The sequence below is a fragment of the Cyphellophora attinorum genome (assembly GCF_001299255.1).
Source record: "Cyphellophora attinorum strain CBS 131958 chromosome Unknown Contig7, whole genome shotgun sequence".
Classification (NCBI taxonomy): Eukaryota; Fungi; Ascomycota; class Eurotiomycetes; order Chaetothyriales; family Cyphellophoraceae; genus Cyphellophora; species Cyphellophora attinorum.
In genome coordinates, this window is record NW_017253235.1 from 599,803 (window position 1) to 614,695 (window position 14,893).

A 14,893-nucleotide genomic window follows, 5' to 3' on the forward strand; every position below is an offset into this window, starting at 1 on the left:
TGAGCGCAAAAAAAGCAGAGAGACTTGAGAGTGCTTGACTTGAGCAGAAAAATTTCTTCCTACCTCGAGGCAGACTTCAGGCATATATAGAAGGCGCAGCCTGTGCAACCACGACCGTGACCAATGCTCCGGGACGCTCGTGTTCTAGGGTAAGTAGCGTTCGACCTTCCTCCATATGGACCTTCCTTCGACGAATGCTATCGTCGATGCAAAAGAACGACCTCTTCCAGAATAGTATACGTCCCCATATATCCATCAAGACGACCGATACTAAGCGAGGACCGACTGGCGACCGTTGAGGCAAGTGCAAGGCAAGCGAAAACCACTTGCGCTTGCGCTTACCAAATGGTCATGTCTTCCCAATATGACCGAGGAAAAGGAACGTCCCGTGGCTTTCTTGGCGCAAGAGCTGAGGACTGATGCTGTACTCCAGATGGACTCGCTTGCTCGCAGTACGACTTGACCAGAAGCGAACCAATGGCCAAGGGTCACTCTCAGCCCTGTTCAGCCAGCCTTTCGAATCACTTTGGGATACAACAACATTAAGATCTCCGCGGGAACTTTTGGTGAGCTCGCCACGTTGGCAGTGTGGTCACTGCAGCATCGCAATGGGTTCAGAAGGTACCTACCAGGGCAAATTTGGTGTGTCCAGCGCGCACTCCCGCACGTAGTCCTACTGAAAGCGACCAATGTACTGTTGTCTAACGCTCAACGGTGACAAAGGAGTCCGATCGATCTCTGACCACGCACAGGTGCCGCGTCTGACGAGATCTGAATCTGTCCATGAGGTTGACATGCTCTCGAGAAGAAGGAAACTGGGGCTCAAGGTCGTGACAACGAGATTTGGTTGTGCTGCCAAAAAGCTCTAATGAACTCCGACGTCCAATTCAGGACACGGACAAAAGCTACCTACCCAGCATCCTCGATGACCAGTGACCGGTTGACAGGTTAATACACAGAATTCAACCATGATACAACAATGAGTTCTGCATCGGCCCCGGGCGATGCTGCGGATGCGCAGCCACTAGCAGACCAGTCCGAGATGCGTGAGACAAGCGGCGACCGGGTCCCGGACAAGGTCCGCGTCAAGAATCGCAGGAAGCGTTATCTCGACACCAACCCGTCCTACTTCGGGCCACAGCTCGAACTCGCAGGTAGGCTGTGATGTGTGAAACTAACGTGTAGGAGATTGACGACCCTCAGATCCTCTCCTGTATGACCGGTTGGTCCGACGCTTTCAGACGCCGGCTCAGCGCGAACAAGAAGGTCGCGAGAAGGGCTACAGTGGTACGCTTGAGGCAGACCTGTGGCGTTCGGAGGCGAAGATGGATGCCTTGCGCAATCCTGACAAGAATGCTATCTTCTCGTACAATCGGGGACCTCAAGGTGAGATATTGCAGGAGGAGAAAGACGAAGTGCCCTCGAACAAGGAAGAGGGTTATGCTCGGTGGAAGTGGGAGATGGAAGCAAGATTTTTGCGTGGTGGCGACGATGACTTTGACTACGGCACCGTGGACAACAATGAGGCGTACGACGACAAGGCATTAGAAGAGCAAGAGCTGCAGCAGTCATATTTCGACGACGAGGATCCAGAGTTCGTAGTTGGTGCCGACGGTGCGAAAAGGACAAAGTCACAGGAAGCCAAGCTTGAGGGCGAGACCGGTATTCAGGACTACTGAGACGTCAGCGACCTTGCGAAAGACACGAAGCTCTTTGTCTGTTACAACGCCAGGCCTCCGTAACCGAAGGCCACTCCACGGGCATGTCGGTATCCAACAACGACGAGTCTGTTATGTACAAAGCCTCGAAAGCGCTTTGACTGTCAACGCCCTTGAACGACCATGGCACGCACAAGTCTACGCGTTCGACTACTTATGCCTGCTCATCGGCCTCTGAATCCTGTCTCACCGACCAGCTTGCTCTACAAGATACGACCTTAAAATGCCTTTCACAAACGACGCAACACTCCACGACATTCAGCTGAACGATATTCAAGCGAGAGACATGAGCCACGCCGAGCGTATGAAAGAGCTCATTGCTCGGCCGGCGCCGCCTGCTCCGTTTCCGGAAGATCTACCTGATCGAGCTCCTCAGCCCAAATCATGGTGGAGGAAGAGGAAGCTTCTTCTTGTGATTTTCTTCGTTATGGGTCTGATAGCTCTCGGCGGCATCGGTGTGCTCGCGTACCTCTACTACCGGGAGCATTCGAACCTCGCAGCAGCCCACAGCATGCATCAGTCGCTGGAGTCCCAACTCAGTGATGTGCGGGCACACCCATTAATCACCACCATTACGGAAACAGCAAAATCAACTGTTACGAACACCGAAACAGTAACACAGACCGAGGTCAATACTATCACGGTATCCAGCAAGGTATTCGAAACCGTCACGATCACGACGGGACTCTCGGCTGGTGGTCAGAAGACCGCTACCGTCACGAAAGCAATCACAGACACAGTCACCGTCTTCACCGCTCACTGGACTGTAGTAGCGACCGAATGCCCTTTGTGATGCATCGGCCTGTCTGGACGGGTGGTCTGAAGATCACCCAGAGTAAGCATGACTGGTGCAGACACTCATCTCTATAGCAATGGTATCCCATAGAAAGTCCCTCGCTCTAATGCCCCGAATCACCCTCTGTCTTCCAATCCCTCTTTTCTGTATGTGAATCTCGCAATCCCAATGCCAATGCTCCCTTCCGAGTTGATATAGCCAGTCTTCTAGCACGCCACTTAAGCCCGAGCAGCGCCATTCTCCTCGACCAACGTCGCTCCTGCCTCTTTGCCCTCGTCCGCCTGGTCTGCTCCTGCCCCAACCTTCTCATGTGCAGCCGCAACCCTCCGATCCGCCTCCTCATAGATCTCTGGCCGCTTCAATTGCGTCGCCACCTTATTGTTGAACACCAGAATGCCATGATTACTATGAAAGAACCGGTCGATATCCTCCAGTGACCGATTCGCTGTCTCTGGATAGAATAGGTACGTGATCGGCACAAACGCCGCACAGATGACGGCCCAAATGATCCAGAACTTATATCCCAAGTTGTCGATGCCTGGTGGCGTGATCTGCGCTACCATGTAGTTCATGATCCAGTTGGTAGACATGGCGAGACTGGCGCCTTTGGCGCGGAATGCGAGGGCGTTGACTTCGGTGGGGTACAGCCAGGGAACTCCCAGAACGCCCATCGCGAACGAGGCGAAGAAAAGGAAGAAGAAGGATACGGCGACTGCGCCCATCGTGTAAGAGTCCGCACGACCGGTTTCAGAGAGACCCAGGGAGATCGCGATTACGGTCCAGCAGATTCTGGGTACGATGTTAGCGGGGAATCGAGTGATCAGTGGCGGTGGCCGTAAACGACACTTACGAGCAGGCTGCAGCGGAGGTCATCATGACTGATCGCCTTCCAAAACGCTCGATGACGAAGTACGCCATGAAAGAGAAGCTGTTTCAGGGCATCTTGGTTAGCTTTGTCCCAGGAAGTGACCATGAAATGGAAGATTGCATGGGAGAGGCGGCAGTCATGTCTCGGGAGGCCTTTGTGATCTTCTTCAAGCCAAAGCTCGAGTCATCGCTCAGTTCCCGATACAGGCTTGCGAGGGTACTCACAAGAGGTAGTCCATTGCTCCGGCGGCAGCGAGTATGCGAGCGGTGAGTTGGCTGAAGTTGATTGCGTTGATGAAGACGTAGGTCATGTAGTAGGACGTCACATCTGATTGAGCGTTTCAGTCATGGTCACAGCTGGAAGGGAGTGCTCCGAAGCCATTGCTCTGCGAAAAGATAGTTGCACTTACTGATACCGCTGATCTGGTTGCTAGCCTGCATCCACGCACCAAGTACCATTCTGCGTAGTACGCCGGAAGGACCCTTCCCTGTGAGGATCTGCCACCATGTGTACTTCACCGCATACTCCTCATCGAGGACTTGCTTGATGATGGCAAACTGTGTTCGCACAACAGGCGAGTTTACCGTGGCGCCGTTGCCTTCAAGTGCCGCAAGGACCTCGTACGCCTCGTCGTACTTGCCTTTGCGTATCAAGAGGCGCGGTGAATCCGGTAGGAATGGACACATTAGGCAGATGAGGATTGTGAAGACTAGCGGAAGTCAGTAAGCTGGTGTTTCTGACGAAAGCCCAGGGCTTAGCTTACACATCTGGAAGGCCAAAGGAAAGCGCCAGGACACGGATCCGGGCGCGAAGCTGAAGCCTAAGGTGAGCCAGTTGCTTATGGCGAAGCCAGTAATACAATTTGCCATTTGTATGATGATCAGCTTGCCACGACTGCGCATCTTGGAGGTCTCGGACTGCCAGACGCCTGCAGTGGCCGTGTTCATTCCAGTTCCCATACCAGCTATAACGCGGCCAGCATACTGCATAGCAGCGTTCATGCAAGCTGCCTGAACAATAGCGCCAACAGCGATCGTACAGCTCCCTAGAATCAAGGTCCGCGGACGACCAAGCTTGTCGCCAGTGTAGAGTGTGCTTAGAGCACCAGCGAAACAGCCGAGATTGTAGACAGAAGTCATCGTACCCTGTGCCGTGACAGATGGGTAGCCGACTGTGCGAAGAAAGTCCTCGCTGACAAGGACATTGCCAAAGACACCCTGATCGTAGCCATAAAAGATCAGTACGGTTGAGCTGGCGATGGAAATCCAGACGGTGAGGCGTTGACCTGAGCCTCCTAGGTAACGGCGGCCCATGACGATGGCTTGAGGAAAGACAGTGATCTGGGCGTTCCCGTGAGCAGATTATATCATGAAGGAATAGTTCTGGCTATGGGGCTGGGCAGTATACAATTATGCCACATCCTCCACCGAGCCAGGTGTCATCCAACGTTGCAGGAGGTCATGCGACGGTCGACGCGCATCGCTGCCGATGCCATGGCGCTTCGGCACAGCACAAGGCATGCCCAATGATCGCCAATGAACATTGCCGATCTTCGTGCGCCATGCCAGATAGCGTGTGACAAGCATTGTGGTCTGTGCAAGGTCAAGGACTGTTCCACGAATCGCCTTTTGCTGAGATCTCCCCAGGTTTCTCCACGACGGCAAGTACAGCTCACCCCACGCGGAGTAGAGCCCACAGCGGAAATATTGCGGTGCCCGACCGGCCACATCGCCGACGTCAAACCAGAGAGATGGAAAATCAGCAAGCGTTCAGTCAAAAACATTAGCCTCGGTATCAATCAGAGAAGGCCGGAGGAGTGAAGTGTTGAACACTTGTCCAACTTTGTGGAGGAACAGAAAGAGACTGCCTGCATCACTACATGTACTGTATATTCCCCCGAACCGGATGACAGTAGCGAGCTCTTGTTGTCACACGAAAATGCCTTCGAGCCGTGGAAGTACCTGCCTTGAATCTTGACAATACCATACTCAAACCACATACTCCTCGAGGAAAGATCTTCCTGAAATACTTGTCAGGAGCGCTTCCCGTAGTCACCCCTCTCGGGAAGCTTCCTAGACCCACAGATTGTGAGCTTCCATGAGCCATTCACTTTACTTCAACGGCCGAATCCGACCTCGATCCAGCAGCATCTTGCCTTGCTCCTTCTTTGCTCTCGGTCACCAGTTTCTTTGTCTTCGCAAGCAATCTCGCAAGTCTCTCGATGTCATACTTCTCTCCAGGCGGCACGGGCTCATCGGGATTCGCTTTTATCCCATTTTCCTCCAACCAGTCTTCAGTGTCCTTCTTCAGGATCTTCATCTGCTTATAATCATCCAGATTAATCTCCTTCGACACCTCCGGATTCAACCTGAAATAGTGCGTCTTCGCCCGCTCGTCTCCGTCCAACCTCTCGTTCCTTCTGATGGTATTGACCTTGAAGTCCCAATGTTTTGCCTGCGTATTGGTTGAAAACCCCAAGACTCTGCCCGCCGTCGTCAGGACCTCAGGCGTAAGCTTCACAATATATCTCATCGGGTTATACCACGCTCTCTTCACCTTCGTATCACAGATGCCCGTACCCAGACTCAACATCACCAGCACCCTAGGATCCTTATACTTCACCTCCACGCTCCCATCTGGACGGGTCACCTGCTCCTGGGCAGCGTCGAGATCAAATCGTGCATCCCACACCTGATCGACGGGGTTATTGTTCAGCAATCCGCCATCCCAATACTCGACGCCCCCAATGTCCATTGGTGGAAGATAAGTTGGGGCGGCACTCGTCGCTCGGCATGCTTGCTTGATAGTTATGCTCGCATGATTGATCGATTTCGCTGTCTCAGACTGCGGTTTGCTGTCGGGTGGCACGGCATAAGACCGGAATAGCATCGTCTCTCCTTTGTCCGCGACAGTTGCACACATGAGCATCTTGCCGTACTGGCCCGGACCACCTTGCAACGGTGTATCTCCCTTGTTACTGGCGAGTTCGCTGGAGACCGTGCTGGTGACGGTATCGATGGCCTGCTCCAGTCGGTTCCCCGAAAACCCACTCAGTCCGACGACTTTCTTCAATTTGAGCCAGCCATTGCCGATATAATACCCTAAAGGCCATCTATGGATCTCAATCGGGCCGATAGTGGGACTGAATACCTTCGCTGCGAGCTCATCGTAGTGCCGGATCACAGTGTCAACGTTCATGTCGAGGCGGAAGAGCATGAGAGCAATCAGTCCGCCAGTGCTGGTACCGCCGGCGAGGTCGAAGTAGTCCTTTGGCTTACGTGGGTCGGGAGACATGTTGGTCTTAGCGTGTTGCTCGAGTTCCGCGACGCGAGCCATGACATGTTTGAGCACGAGTAGAGTGGAGATGCCACGAACGCCACCACCGTCAAGGGACAGAAGGACTGCTCCGGGGAGGCTGCGGGCGTGTGCAGATGTGGTCGTCGATGAGGAATTTGCTACTGGTGCTGCTGGTGCTGCTGGTGCTGCTAGTGAAGGAGTGTCAGTTGGAGAAGCCATGCTGAAGGTGGTGGCAGCAACAGTCGCTGTAGTCGCCGATGCTGCTTTGAAGACTAAGCCCTTCCGTGCATGGCTAAGTGGGACAAGTGATCTGTGAGCTTGCAATTGCTTGAAGAAGGAGTTCAAACGGGACCTTGGGGGGTACAACGGCATGTCTTCATGCTATCTCAGAGTATCAGGGAGGTAACAAGGGGAGGGTTCAGGAGGGAGGACCACGATGGCTGGGATATACTCATCAATCCCTTCCCTTCGCCTTTCATCGTCTGCAATGAGATTTGGGCATGCTGCCTGCACCGGTCTCGATACGAAGCTGTCTCAACTTGAGAGGACCGCCGAGACAAGCTGCACTCAGCCTTAGGCTGCTGTGTGACGCCTTTGTCTCGGCGGTCCTATGAAGCCGAGACACCTTCGTATTGACATCTTTGTTTGGTGAAGTCCTGAGGCTGAGTGCTCGTATTCGTCCCAGCACAACACGAGGACCTTTCGCGAGGCTTGATGCATCCAATCATGGCGCCGCCTTATGGGTCTGAGGACCGGAAGCGAAGATCGGATCTTGTTCTCGTTAAATGGGACTTTCGCTTGCGCGCATGATGCCTGTGTCAAACAGACAATCGTAGCTTGGTGAGTGTAAGGCATTGAAGAAGTTGAGCCGCCCAGTCACTGAAAATCAGCGTGATCCGGCTAGACCAACCTTATTTGCACCACCTAACGAGGCCCTTTGGTTCTTGACCAGGCCCGGAAGATCGGAGCTCTAGTCAGGCACCCAGAAGCTTTCCCCCGCAGTTTCATCGCGGAGGAAAGCCGCTCATCTCAGATCAGCTTCATAGGTAGGTAGCATTCCTTGTATGCGCCCACGGTCATGTCTTGGGTTTTGAGCTTTGCAGAGCTCTTGAAAGTGCGTAGCTCCCATCGCAAGCCTGATTGACTCGATGTTGTGAAGCGCAAGCGAGCTGGCCCCCGTCACCATGCGCCGACTCACTCGACCTCGGTCCATCCCACGGCCACTCTTCGCTCGAGCACACCAGAGCACTCTGACCCAGGCCAGGACCGTCGGGCCAAAGCAGCCTCCGCTACTCGAAGAAACCGTCGGCGAGAACTTTGCCCGCATAGTATCGAACCATGGAGATCGACCGGCTGTCATCTCTAGACACCAGAACAAGCGGGTAACATACCATGAGCTGGACCTGAACAGCAATGTGCTCGCAAAAGGCCTGCAAAGCCTCGGTGTGAAGAAAGGCGACCGAGTTTGCGTACATTTGGGCAACAATCTCGAGTTCGCCACAATCACATATGCTTTGTTCAAGCTTGGAGCTATCCTGGTGCCGCTGAATCCGGCATTCAACGCAACGCAGATTGCCTCGGCCCTCAACCACCTGACCGCGACACATTTGGTGATAGGTGCGGAGACAAATCTGCCATTTAAGGCTCCAAGGTCGAACATCCCGATTTTGGAAGCTCTCGTACCGGATTTGACGGCATCGAGGCTGGCATCTTCTGCAATTCCGTCCTTACAGTCCGTCATATTGCTGGACAACTCAGCCAAACGCGTGGACACGTCTTCGCTAAGAGCACTGACACCCTGGCACACGATCGCTCATGACACGTCCACGTCTGCTCCGACGCCATCTGAACTTCTAAAGAATTCAGACATCGTGAATATACAGTTCACCTCTGGCACGACTTCAACGCCCAAAGCTGCTTGTCTTTCACATCGATCGATTCTGAATAATGGCAACTCAATTGGTGACCGAATGTTACTCACGCCTTCCGACGTCGTAGTTTGTCCACCACCACTATTCCACTGCTTTGGCTGCATACTCGGCTACATGGCAACTGCTACTCACGGCTCAGCCATAGTCTTCCCAACAGAAGCATTCAATCCGCTGGCCTCACTGAAAGCTGTGCAAGAAGAGAAGGGCACCGCTCTGTATGGAGTGCCAACAATGTTCTTGGCCTGTCTCGACTTGATTGCAGATGGTACCGTGCCTCACGAGGGTTTCCAATACTTGCGTACTGGTATTGCTGCTGGTTCGTCTGTGCCAGCCGAGTTGATGCGGAAGCTGCACAAGGTCCTCAATCTGACAGAGCTGACGATCTGCTATGGTATGACCGAGACAAGTCCAGTGTCTTGTATGACCACGACGGACGATCCTCTCGAGAAGCGTATCAGTACCGTCGGTCGCCTCTTGCCACATGTGGAAGCCAAAGTGGTGGATCCGTTCGATCACAACCGCATTCTTAACATCGGTGAGCGTGGTGAGCTCGCCGTGAACGGCTACCTTGTCATGAAGGAGTATTGGGCTCAGCCAGACAAAACCGATGAAGCCATGCTCACAGATGAACAGGGCAAGATTTGGATGCATACAGGCGACGAAGCTATCATGGACGCTGAAGGCTATGTCTCCATCACGGGCCGGATCAAGGACTTGATCATTCGTGGCGGTGAGAACATACATCCGCTTGAGATCGAAAATTGCCTGTACGGAAACCCGAAAGTTGGCGATGTGAGTGTCGTGGGCTTGCCAGACGAGAAGTACGGAGAAGTCGTTGCTGCATTCATGATACAAAGGAAAGGCGAAAACCTTACGACTGAAGACGTGAGAAGTTGGGTAAGAGAGAAGTTGAGTCATCATCTGGTGCCGAAATATGTCTTCTGGGTGGACGAATACCCCAAGACGGCAAGTGGGAAAATCCAGAAGTTCTTGCTGAGAGCAGAAGGCTCGAAGCTGATCACTGAGGGCAAGGGCACCTAGGCGAATCGCACTTTCCAAGTCTTCGTTTGGCTCAGCTGTACATCGGCAATCACAAACGATGCAAGACGTTCAGGAGCACTTACCTCTCTGCTGGCGCAACTCTCGTCAACCGGCGACAGATACACATGCAATCACCCGGTCTTGTGTAGGACCACACGTCATCCGGCGTCTGCTGGGAAACTGGTCCGCATCCAAGTCTAGCTATAGTAGTCATTGGGAACCCTGCACGCTACGGTGCGCCAACAAATCCGTCGTCCGGTCTTGGCTGACACATGCGGCAAGAGTAGTCAGCCTCCAATCTGCAGCCCCGACCTGGAAGCTGATATAGCTCCTGAGCATCAGTCGTCGGCTCTTCGCCAGCCTGCTGTCCGCGTAGCACGATTTGCCAATAACGTTGAACAGGGAGATATTGGAAGTCTTTGTCCTCGCTTTGTCACAGTGACAAGACACCATCAGACCGCACGGACTCGACAGCAAAGCCTCCATCGAACCATGCTTGACGGACCATTGTCGCTTTGTTCTAAATGTGCCACAGCTTTGCAAGCTGGCGAGCACGAATACCAGTCTCGCTATCATGGCCAATCCCCTCCTCGAGGCTGGTCATTCACCACTCAAACCATCGGAGTCAGCGCCCAATCACCATCACCACACCCACCATAGAAAACTACCAACCCGCACACACTCTCCACCAGATACCGCCCCGCAACCATGCTCCTCCCATGCATCACCACCGGCCTCGCATTCCTCCTTCCTCTAACAGCCGCCGCCCCCAAGAAACCCAGCGGCATGACATACTGTACCCAAGCCAACTTCACCGGCATTTGCAACAATGTCCTCTCCGCCCACATCACACAGGGCGCAGGTCGGGAGGTCGGCTTCGAGAAGTGCATGCAGTTCCCCTACTGGACAGGGTCGTTCGCCGTCGGGCCCTGGACCGAGTGCACGCTTTATCCGGACTACATGTGCGCCAAGGACCTTATCGTGCAGACATTGCGATTGGGGGGTAACAACAACCTGACGAGTGTCAGCGATATTGGTCAGAAGATCCATGTGCAGGGGAACGATACAAAAGGGCCGTGGATGGCTGTCAAGTGTGTTGCGAGTGATAAGTATTTGTGGAATAGCTGAGAGGGGCGCGAGTGGGCTTCGAGTAGGGAAATATCATAGTATCAGTGATAGAATTGTAAGAGTTGTTGTTACTCCTAAACTTGGTGAAAAATTATTCGATTGATTCCTATCGCGCTAGAGTAGAGCTGGTGGTGTAGGACATAACATTGATCTGGGTTCGGAGTCGTCTATACAGTAGAGGATTATTGAGACTGTCCAGCACGTTTACGACGGCACCACTTTCCGTCGCCGAGCTTGACCACTGTGGTGGTTCTGGAACGGCCGCCCCTGGGACCCTGATGTGCATATGCAATCTTGGGATGTCCATTTGTAGGGGTGGAGAACGAGGGCGTGTTGCTAGTCTGAGCAGACATTCTGGCTGGGTCTGTAGCGATGGGAGGGTCTACCGGAGCAGGCGTGGCGCTCGGCTCATCCGTTGCTGATCTGCGTCGCTTCTCCGAGGGCATTGCTGGCTCGACTGCCTCTCGCCTTCGCTTTAGATTCGCCTCAGACTTCGATTCACCGTCGCTTCTTTCAGACTCACTCTCGTGCCCAGCATTTGTTTTACCATCCGGAAGCTCATCTGCCTTCGACTTTCGTTTCGGCTTCTTCTTAGCCTGGGCGTCTCGCGCAGCCTTCTCCGCCGCCGATAGGAGGATTCTCGCGGTGATAACGATTCTGAAGATACCGTCGCAGTCGACCCGGTGTCTATACTTTTGATTCAGAGTCTTACCACTCTGGATCACGATCGTACCATTGCCGTGAATGGGAAATTGGAGAATAATGCGCCCTTTCAGCCGGTCGCGTGTGAGTGCGAAGGTCATGGTGGCCGAGCCTCCGTAAGAAACCGAGAAGATAGCGTCACCCTTTATGTCGTCTTCTCCATCTTGATGAAAGTCCATGTAGTTATTAGGGCCGTATGCGACCAGATAGTTCTCGTTCGCGCGACAGTCTTTGCCAGAAACCTCAGCAGCGATCTTGACAGTCTCGTCCATGACTTCTCTCAGCACTCTAGGCTGCTGATTCAGGGGCGTGGTTTTGGTCTCCATGACCGTGTTATATGGCTCGCCGTAATTCTTGCCGAAATGGTTTGAACGGAGACCAGGGACCTGACTCTGCTTTTTCTTGATCAATTCACGACCAACAGGCAAAGCGCCTGACTGGAGGGAACTGAAGATGGACTGGAATCTGCTCCGACTTCCTCCCGAGCCGTTGGTAGATTCCTTTGTCGGAACAATAAGAAATATCTGATTTCCATCTTCCAGATTGAAGACTATGCCAACATATGCGCCTTCCCAAGGCGTGTTCATGAAGTTGATTGGTGTTGGTTGCTCAACAAATGGCATCTCGAAATAGCATTCAGCAATAAGTGCTTCTTCGCTGATGGTTTGTAGCCATTTGTTGTCGACTAGACGGTCGAAGTCCACGTTCGGTATCATGGCGATTGGCAATCTATTGCGGCAGTGACGGCACTCCAGGCATGTGAAGTTGAGGCGTTGATTTCCCCGGTGGCAGATGCTGCAGAAATACCCTCGGCCTCCAGCCTTATGCCGTATCCGCAACTTCGATTGCTCATTTCGTGTTCTCTCGTCGAGGCCTGCCCTGCTTGGTATTCTTTGCGGGCAGACGGCTTGTTGGGTCGCTTGGTTCTGGGGATGAGGCGCCGCTCCAGCTCTTCGACGGAGAACAGTTGTGGCTCAGGTGGCAGCATCTCGAAGTCATCTAAGCTGACAGTGCTGACGTCTTCAGTGGCGGCGAGGAATTCGGGCGCGTAGGTGAATGGGGCGTTCGAAGCGTCGATCGGATTGCTCGCGCTGGTGCATTGGAGGCGGCAGCAAAAGGGCTCTCTTTCCCGATATCGTTTCTGCAGTGGGAGTTTGCACGATGAACAGTCTCCATACTGTCCACCAATGGTGGGTGCTCCTGACTGGGCTTTGCTCTCCCACCAGGTGTCCTCCGTGTTCACCATCTGGAGTCGTAGCATGAGGTGAGGTTCTGTCTCGCCGGTCCGTCTTTCTTTCCAGCAATCGGTCATCACATAAGCGCCCATCAGCGCCCATTCTTCGCCCTCGGGGAGTACGATCTTCTTTTCGACCAAGCTGGCGTGGTCTTTGCTAACGAGAACGCCGATGACTCTTTTCTTTTCGATCGCGTCTCTGACCATCTTCTCGCGACTCATGATCGTGCTTTCTTTGCACTTTGGATCTGTGATGAAAGTACAGATGGTTGAGTGGTCGATGAGCTCGTGTGGTGAGGCCAATTTCCCGACGCGAAGTCCGCTGATGACGTTACCGTAGCTTGAGACCGATTTCTGCATGTCGCGGCACCATTCGAAACTTTCCGCGGCCTCGACGTCGTTGGACATCAAGTACACCGGCTTGCCGTGGCTGTAGAAAGCACGAGACCCTTCACTGTTGGAGATGGAAGCCATATCGTCGGCGGGACGCTGAGACTTGTTGGTAATGTCTAGGCTGTGAATGAACTCGAAGTATGAGATCGACGTCGAGCAGAAGGGAGTCGATGTCGATGGCTAGATGATATATACACTGTGCTTCAACCTCATAATCCTGAGGCTGTGCACTGAACGTCACAGAAGAATGACAAACGCAGGCCTGTTAGCGTCTTGGCAGTGAGGTTTGAGGAGAACATTGCTTCACAGTTGCTCCGAGCAACCACCAAGGGCCGCCGCTGAGGAATCCGCAGCGAGACATTGGCTGCTGACAAGGCAGAGGCAACAGGTGAGCCCAACGGCCCTTGGCCAAGTTGCTCTGAAGGAGCACAGTCTGATCACAACCCACCTGTTTCATACGTGCTTATATGTGAGTTTTGAACAGATCCCAGCTGGTCCAGACAAACAATTTGGCTAGATTGCTTGTTTGAGCATATTCTGGCCTCATAAGCTTTGCTTGCACTGTAGCGAAGACTTGCCAGAACTCGCAAGGGGGTCAGACAGAGCATCCCACAACACCATCTAGGACCTCAGGTAATCCTGCCAGACCCACGAAAATGATACGAAACACGTTCATCCACAGCATCTTGACCTGTTGATCCAGCGTCGCCTCGCATTGTCATCCTCCAGACCAAGCACTGCTCCGCAAGCGCCGAGCTTGTCCGTATTGCTTTGTTTGACGAAACGATGTGTGAGCTTCGCAGGCGTCGCTGAGGCTGAGGCCAGGATCCGACTAGATGTTTGAGTATTGTTTGGATTTTGTTGGATTGCGCTTGCATCGAGCGCCGGATGCCAGCACTTGGGACTTTGACTCATCTCAGTCGGGGGTTTAGTAGGTGTCGTCTTTTCTGGTCAGCGCCTGCCTAGAGGCGTCTTTGATGCTGAGTACGACGCTGGCAAGTCGCCATTTGCCTCTCGACTTGCCCATCGGCTCATGCATGATCTGCGTGTGCGTTACAGAAGCTCTTTGCTTGGGGAGCAGGTTAATTGTCAGCAGGGGTGGAGAGCCATCGTTACCATGAGCGTGCGCATATCACTACCGGTGCCACCGCGTCGTCGATGGATCCATCGAACGAGAAGATTCCTCTGCCTCATTGTCATGAGCCGAGCGAACTTGCGCTTTGGGCAACACAGCAGAAGCATGTACGATTCTGGCTGTCCGAAAGGCAAGAGCAAGAGTTAGTGACTTTTTTGGGGGATGCCGTTCCTGAGCCTATAGCATATTTGGAGGGGGAAGATGCAATCGGCGTTTCGTGACGTGTGAGGTCTCATGGCTGGTTTTCATGTACGGAGCGCTTGAGCGAGGTCTGTCAGATACGTGTAGGACAAGAAGCTCGAATCAGTCTGCCTCGCCCCTGGCAAGGACGACTCGAATGTCCTACGCCAAGATTTTCCTTTTCGTGTCCAAACGCACCTATTGAGCGATGGCCCGGCGGCCACGAATAGAAATCCTTTCACTTTGAAACCAACCACGAAGTACTCAATCACCGCGACAGTGCTGCCTGGTGGGCTTCGGACCACTACTGAGAGGCTGGCTGAAGAGATGGGCTCTCCTTGAAGAGCTAGGTAGGCCATGTGCTGAGCGAATAAGCGGCATCACACCACAGAACAGAACTTCCTACTTGTCCACGGGTGCCGGACACCACTATATTAGGACGATCTCTAAGCAGGGCAGATGAGAAGCCT

General features: G+C 53.4%; 7 protein-coding genes across 7 annotated transcripts; 4 read left to right on the forward strand and 3 right to left on the reverse strand.

Moving 5' to 3' along the window:
- Positions 1-979: 979 nt before the first annotated feature.
- Positions 980-1,679, forward strand: AB675_9701 (uncharacterized protein; the record flags this gene model as incomplete). The annotated part of the gene is made up of 2 exons (XM_018150261.1): positions 980-1,154; positions 1,204-1,679. 2 exons carry the CDS (start codon positions 980-982, stop codon positions 1,677-1,679), a joined length of 651 nt encoding a protein of 216 aa, XP_018002173.1.
- A 262-nt stretch (positions 1,680-1,941) lies between these two features.
- AB675_9702 (uncharacterized protein) lies at positions 1,942-2,511 on the forward strand (the record flags this gene model as incomplete). Its single annotated transcript, XM_018150262.1, has 1 exon — positions 1,942-2,511. One exon carries the CDS (start codon positions 1,942-1,944, stop codon positions 2,509-2,511), a length of 570 nt encoding a protein of 189 aa, XP_018002234.1.
- A 221-nt stretch (positions 2,512-2,732) lies between these two features.
- Positions 2,733-4,695, reverse strand: AB675_9703 (Sugar transporter STL1; the record flags this gene model as incomplete). Its single annotated transcript, XM_018150263.1, has 5 exons — positions 2,733-3,303; positions 3,365-3,442; positions 3,607-3,709; positions 3,792-4,091; positions 4,146-4,695. 5 exons carry the CDS (start codon positions 4,693-4,695, stop codon positions 2,733-2,735), a joined length of 1,602 nt encoding a protein of 533 aa, XP_018002175.1.
- A 793-nt stretch (positions 4,696-5,488) lies between these two features.
- AB675_9704 (Calcium-independent phospholipase A2-gamma) lies at positions 5,489-6,898 on the reverse strand (the record flags this gene model as incomplete). The annotated part of the gene is made up of 1 exon (XM_018150264.1): positions 5,489-6,898. The coding sequence occupies one exon, from the start codon at positions 6,896-6,898 to the stop codon at positions 5,489-5,491; it is 1,410 nt and encodes a 469-aa protein (XP_018002338.1).
- Positions 6,899-7,863: 965 nt separating this feature from the next.
- Positions 7,864-9,651, forward strand: AB675_9705 (putative acyl-CoA synthetase YngI; the record flags this gene model as incomplete). Its single annotated transcript, XM_018150265.1, has 1 exon — positions 7,864-9,651. The coding sequence occupies one exon, from the start codon at positions 7,864-7,866 to the stop codon at positions 9,649-9,651; it is 1,788 nt and encodes a 595-aa protein (XP_018002486.1).
- A 708-nt stretch (positions 9,652-10,359) lies between these two features.
- AB675_9706 (uncharacterized protein) lies at positions 10,360-10,779 on the forward strand (the record flags this gene model as incomplete). Its single annotated transcript, XM_018150266.1, has 1 exon — positions 10,360-10,779. One exon carries the CDS (start codon positions 10,360-10,362, stop codon positions 10,777-10,779), a length of 420 nt encoding a protein of 139 aa, XP_018002458.1.
- A 182-nt stretch (positions 10,780-10,961) lies between these two features.
- AB675_9707 (uncharacterized protein) lies at positions 10,962-13,189 on the reverse strand (the record flags this gene model as incomplete). The annotated part of the gene is made up of 2 exons (XM_018150267.1): positions 10,962-12,166; positions 12,289-13,189. The coding sequence occupies 2 exons, from the start codon at positions 13,187-13,189 to the stop codon at positions 10,962-10,964; spliced, it is 2,106 nt and encodes a 701-aa protein (XP_018002398.1).
- Positions 13,190-14,893: the final 1,704 nt, after the last annotated feature.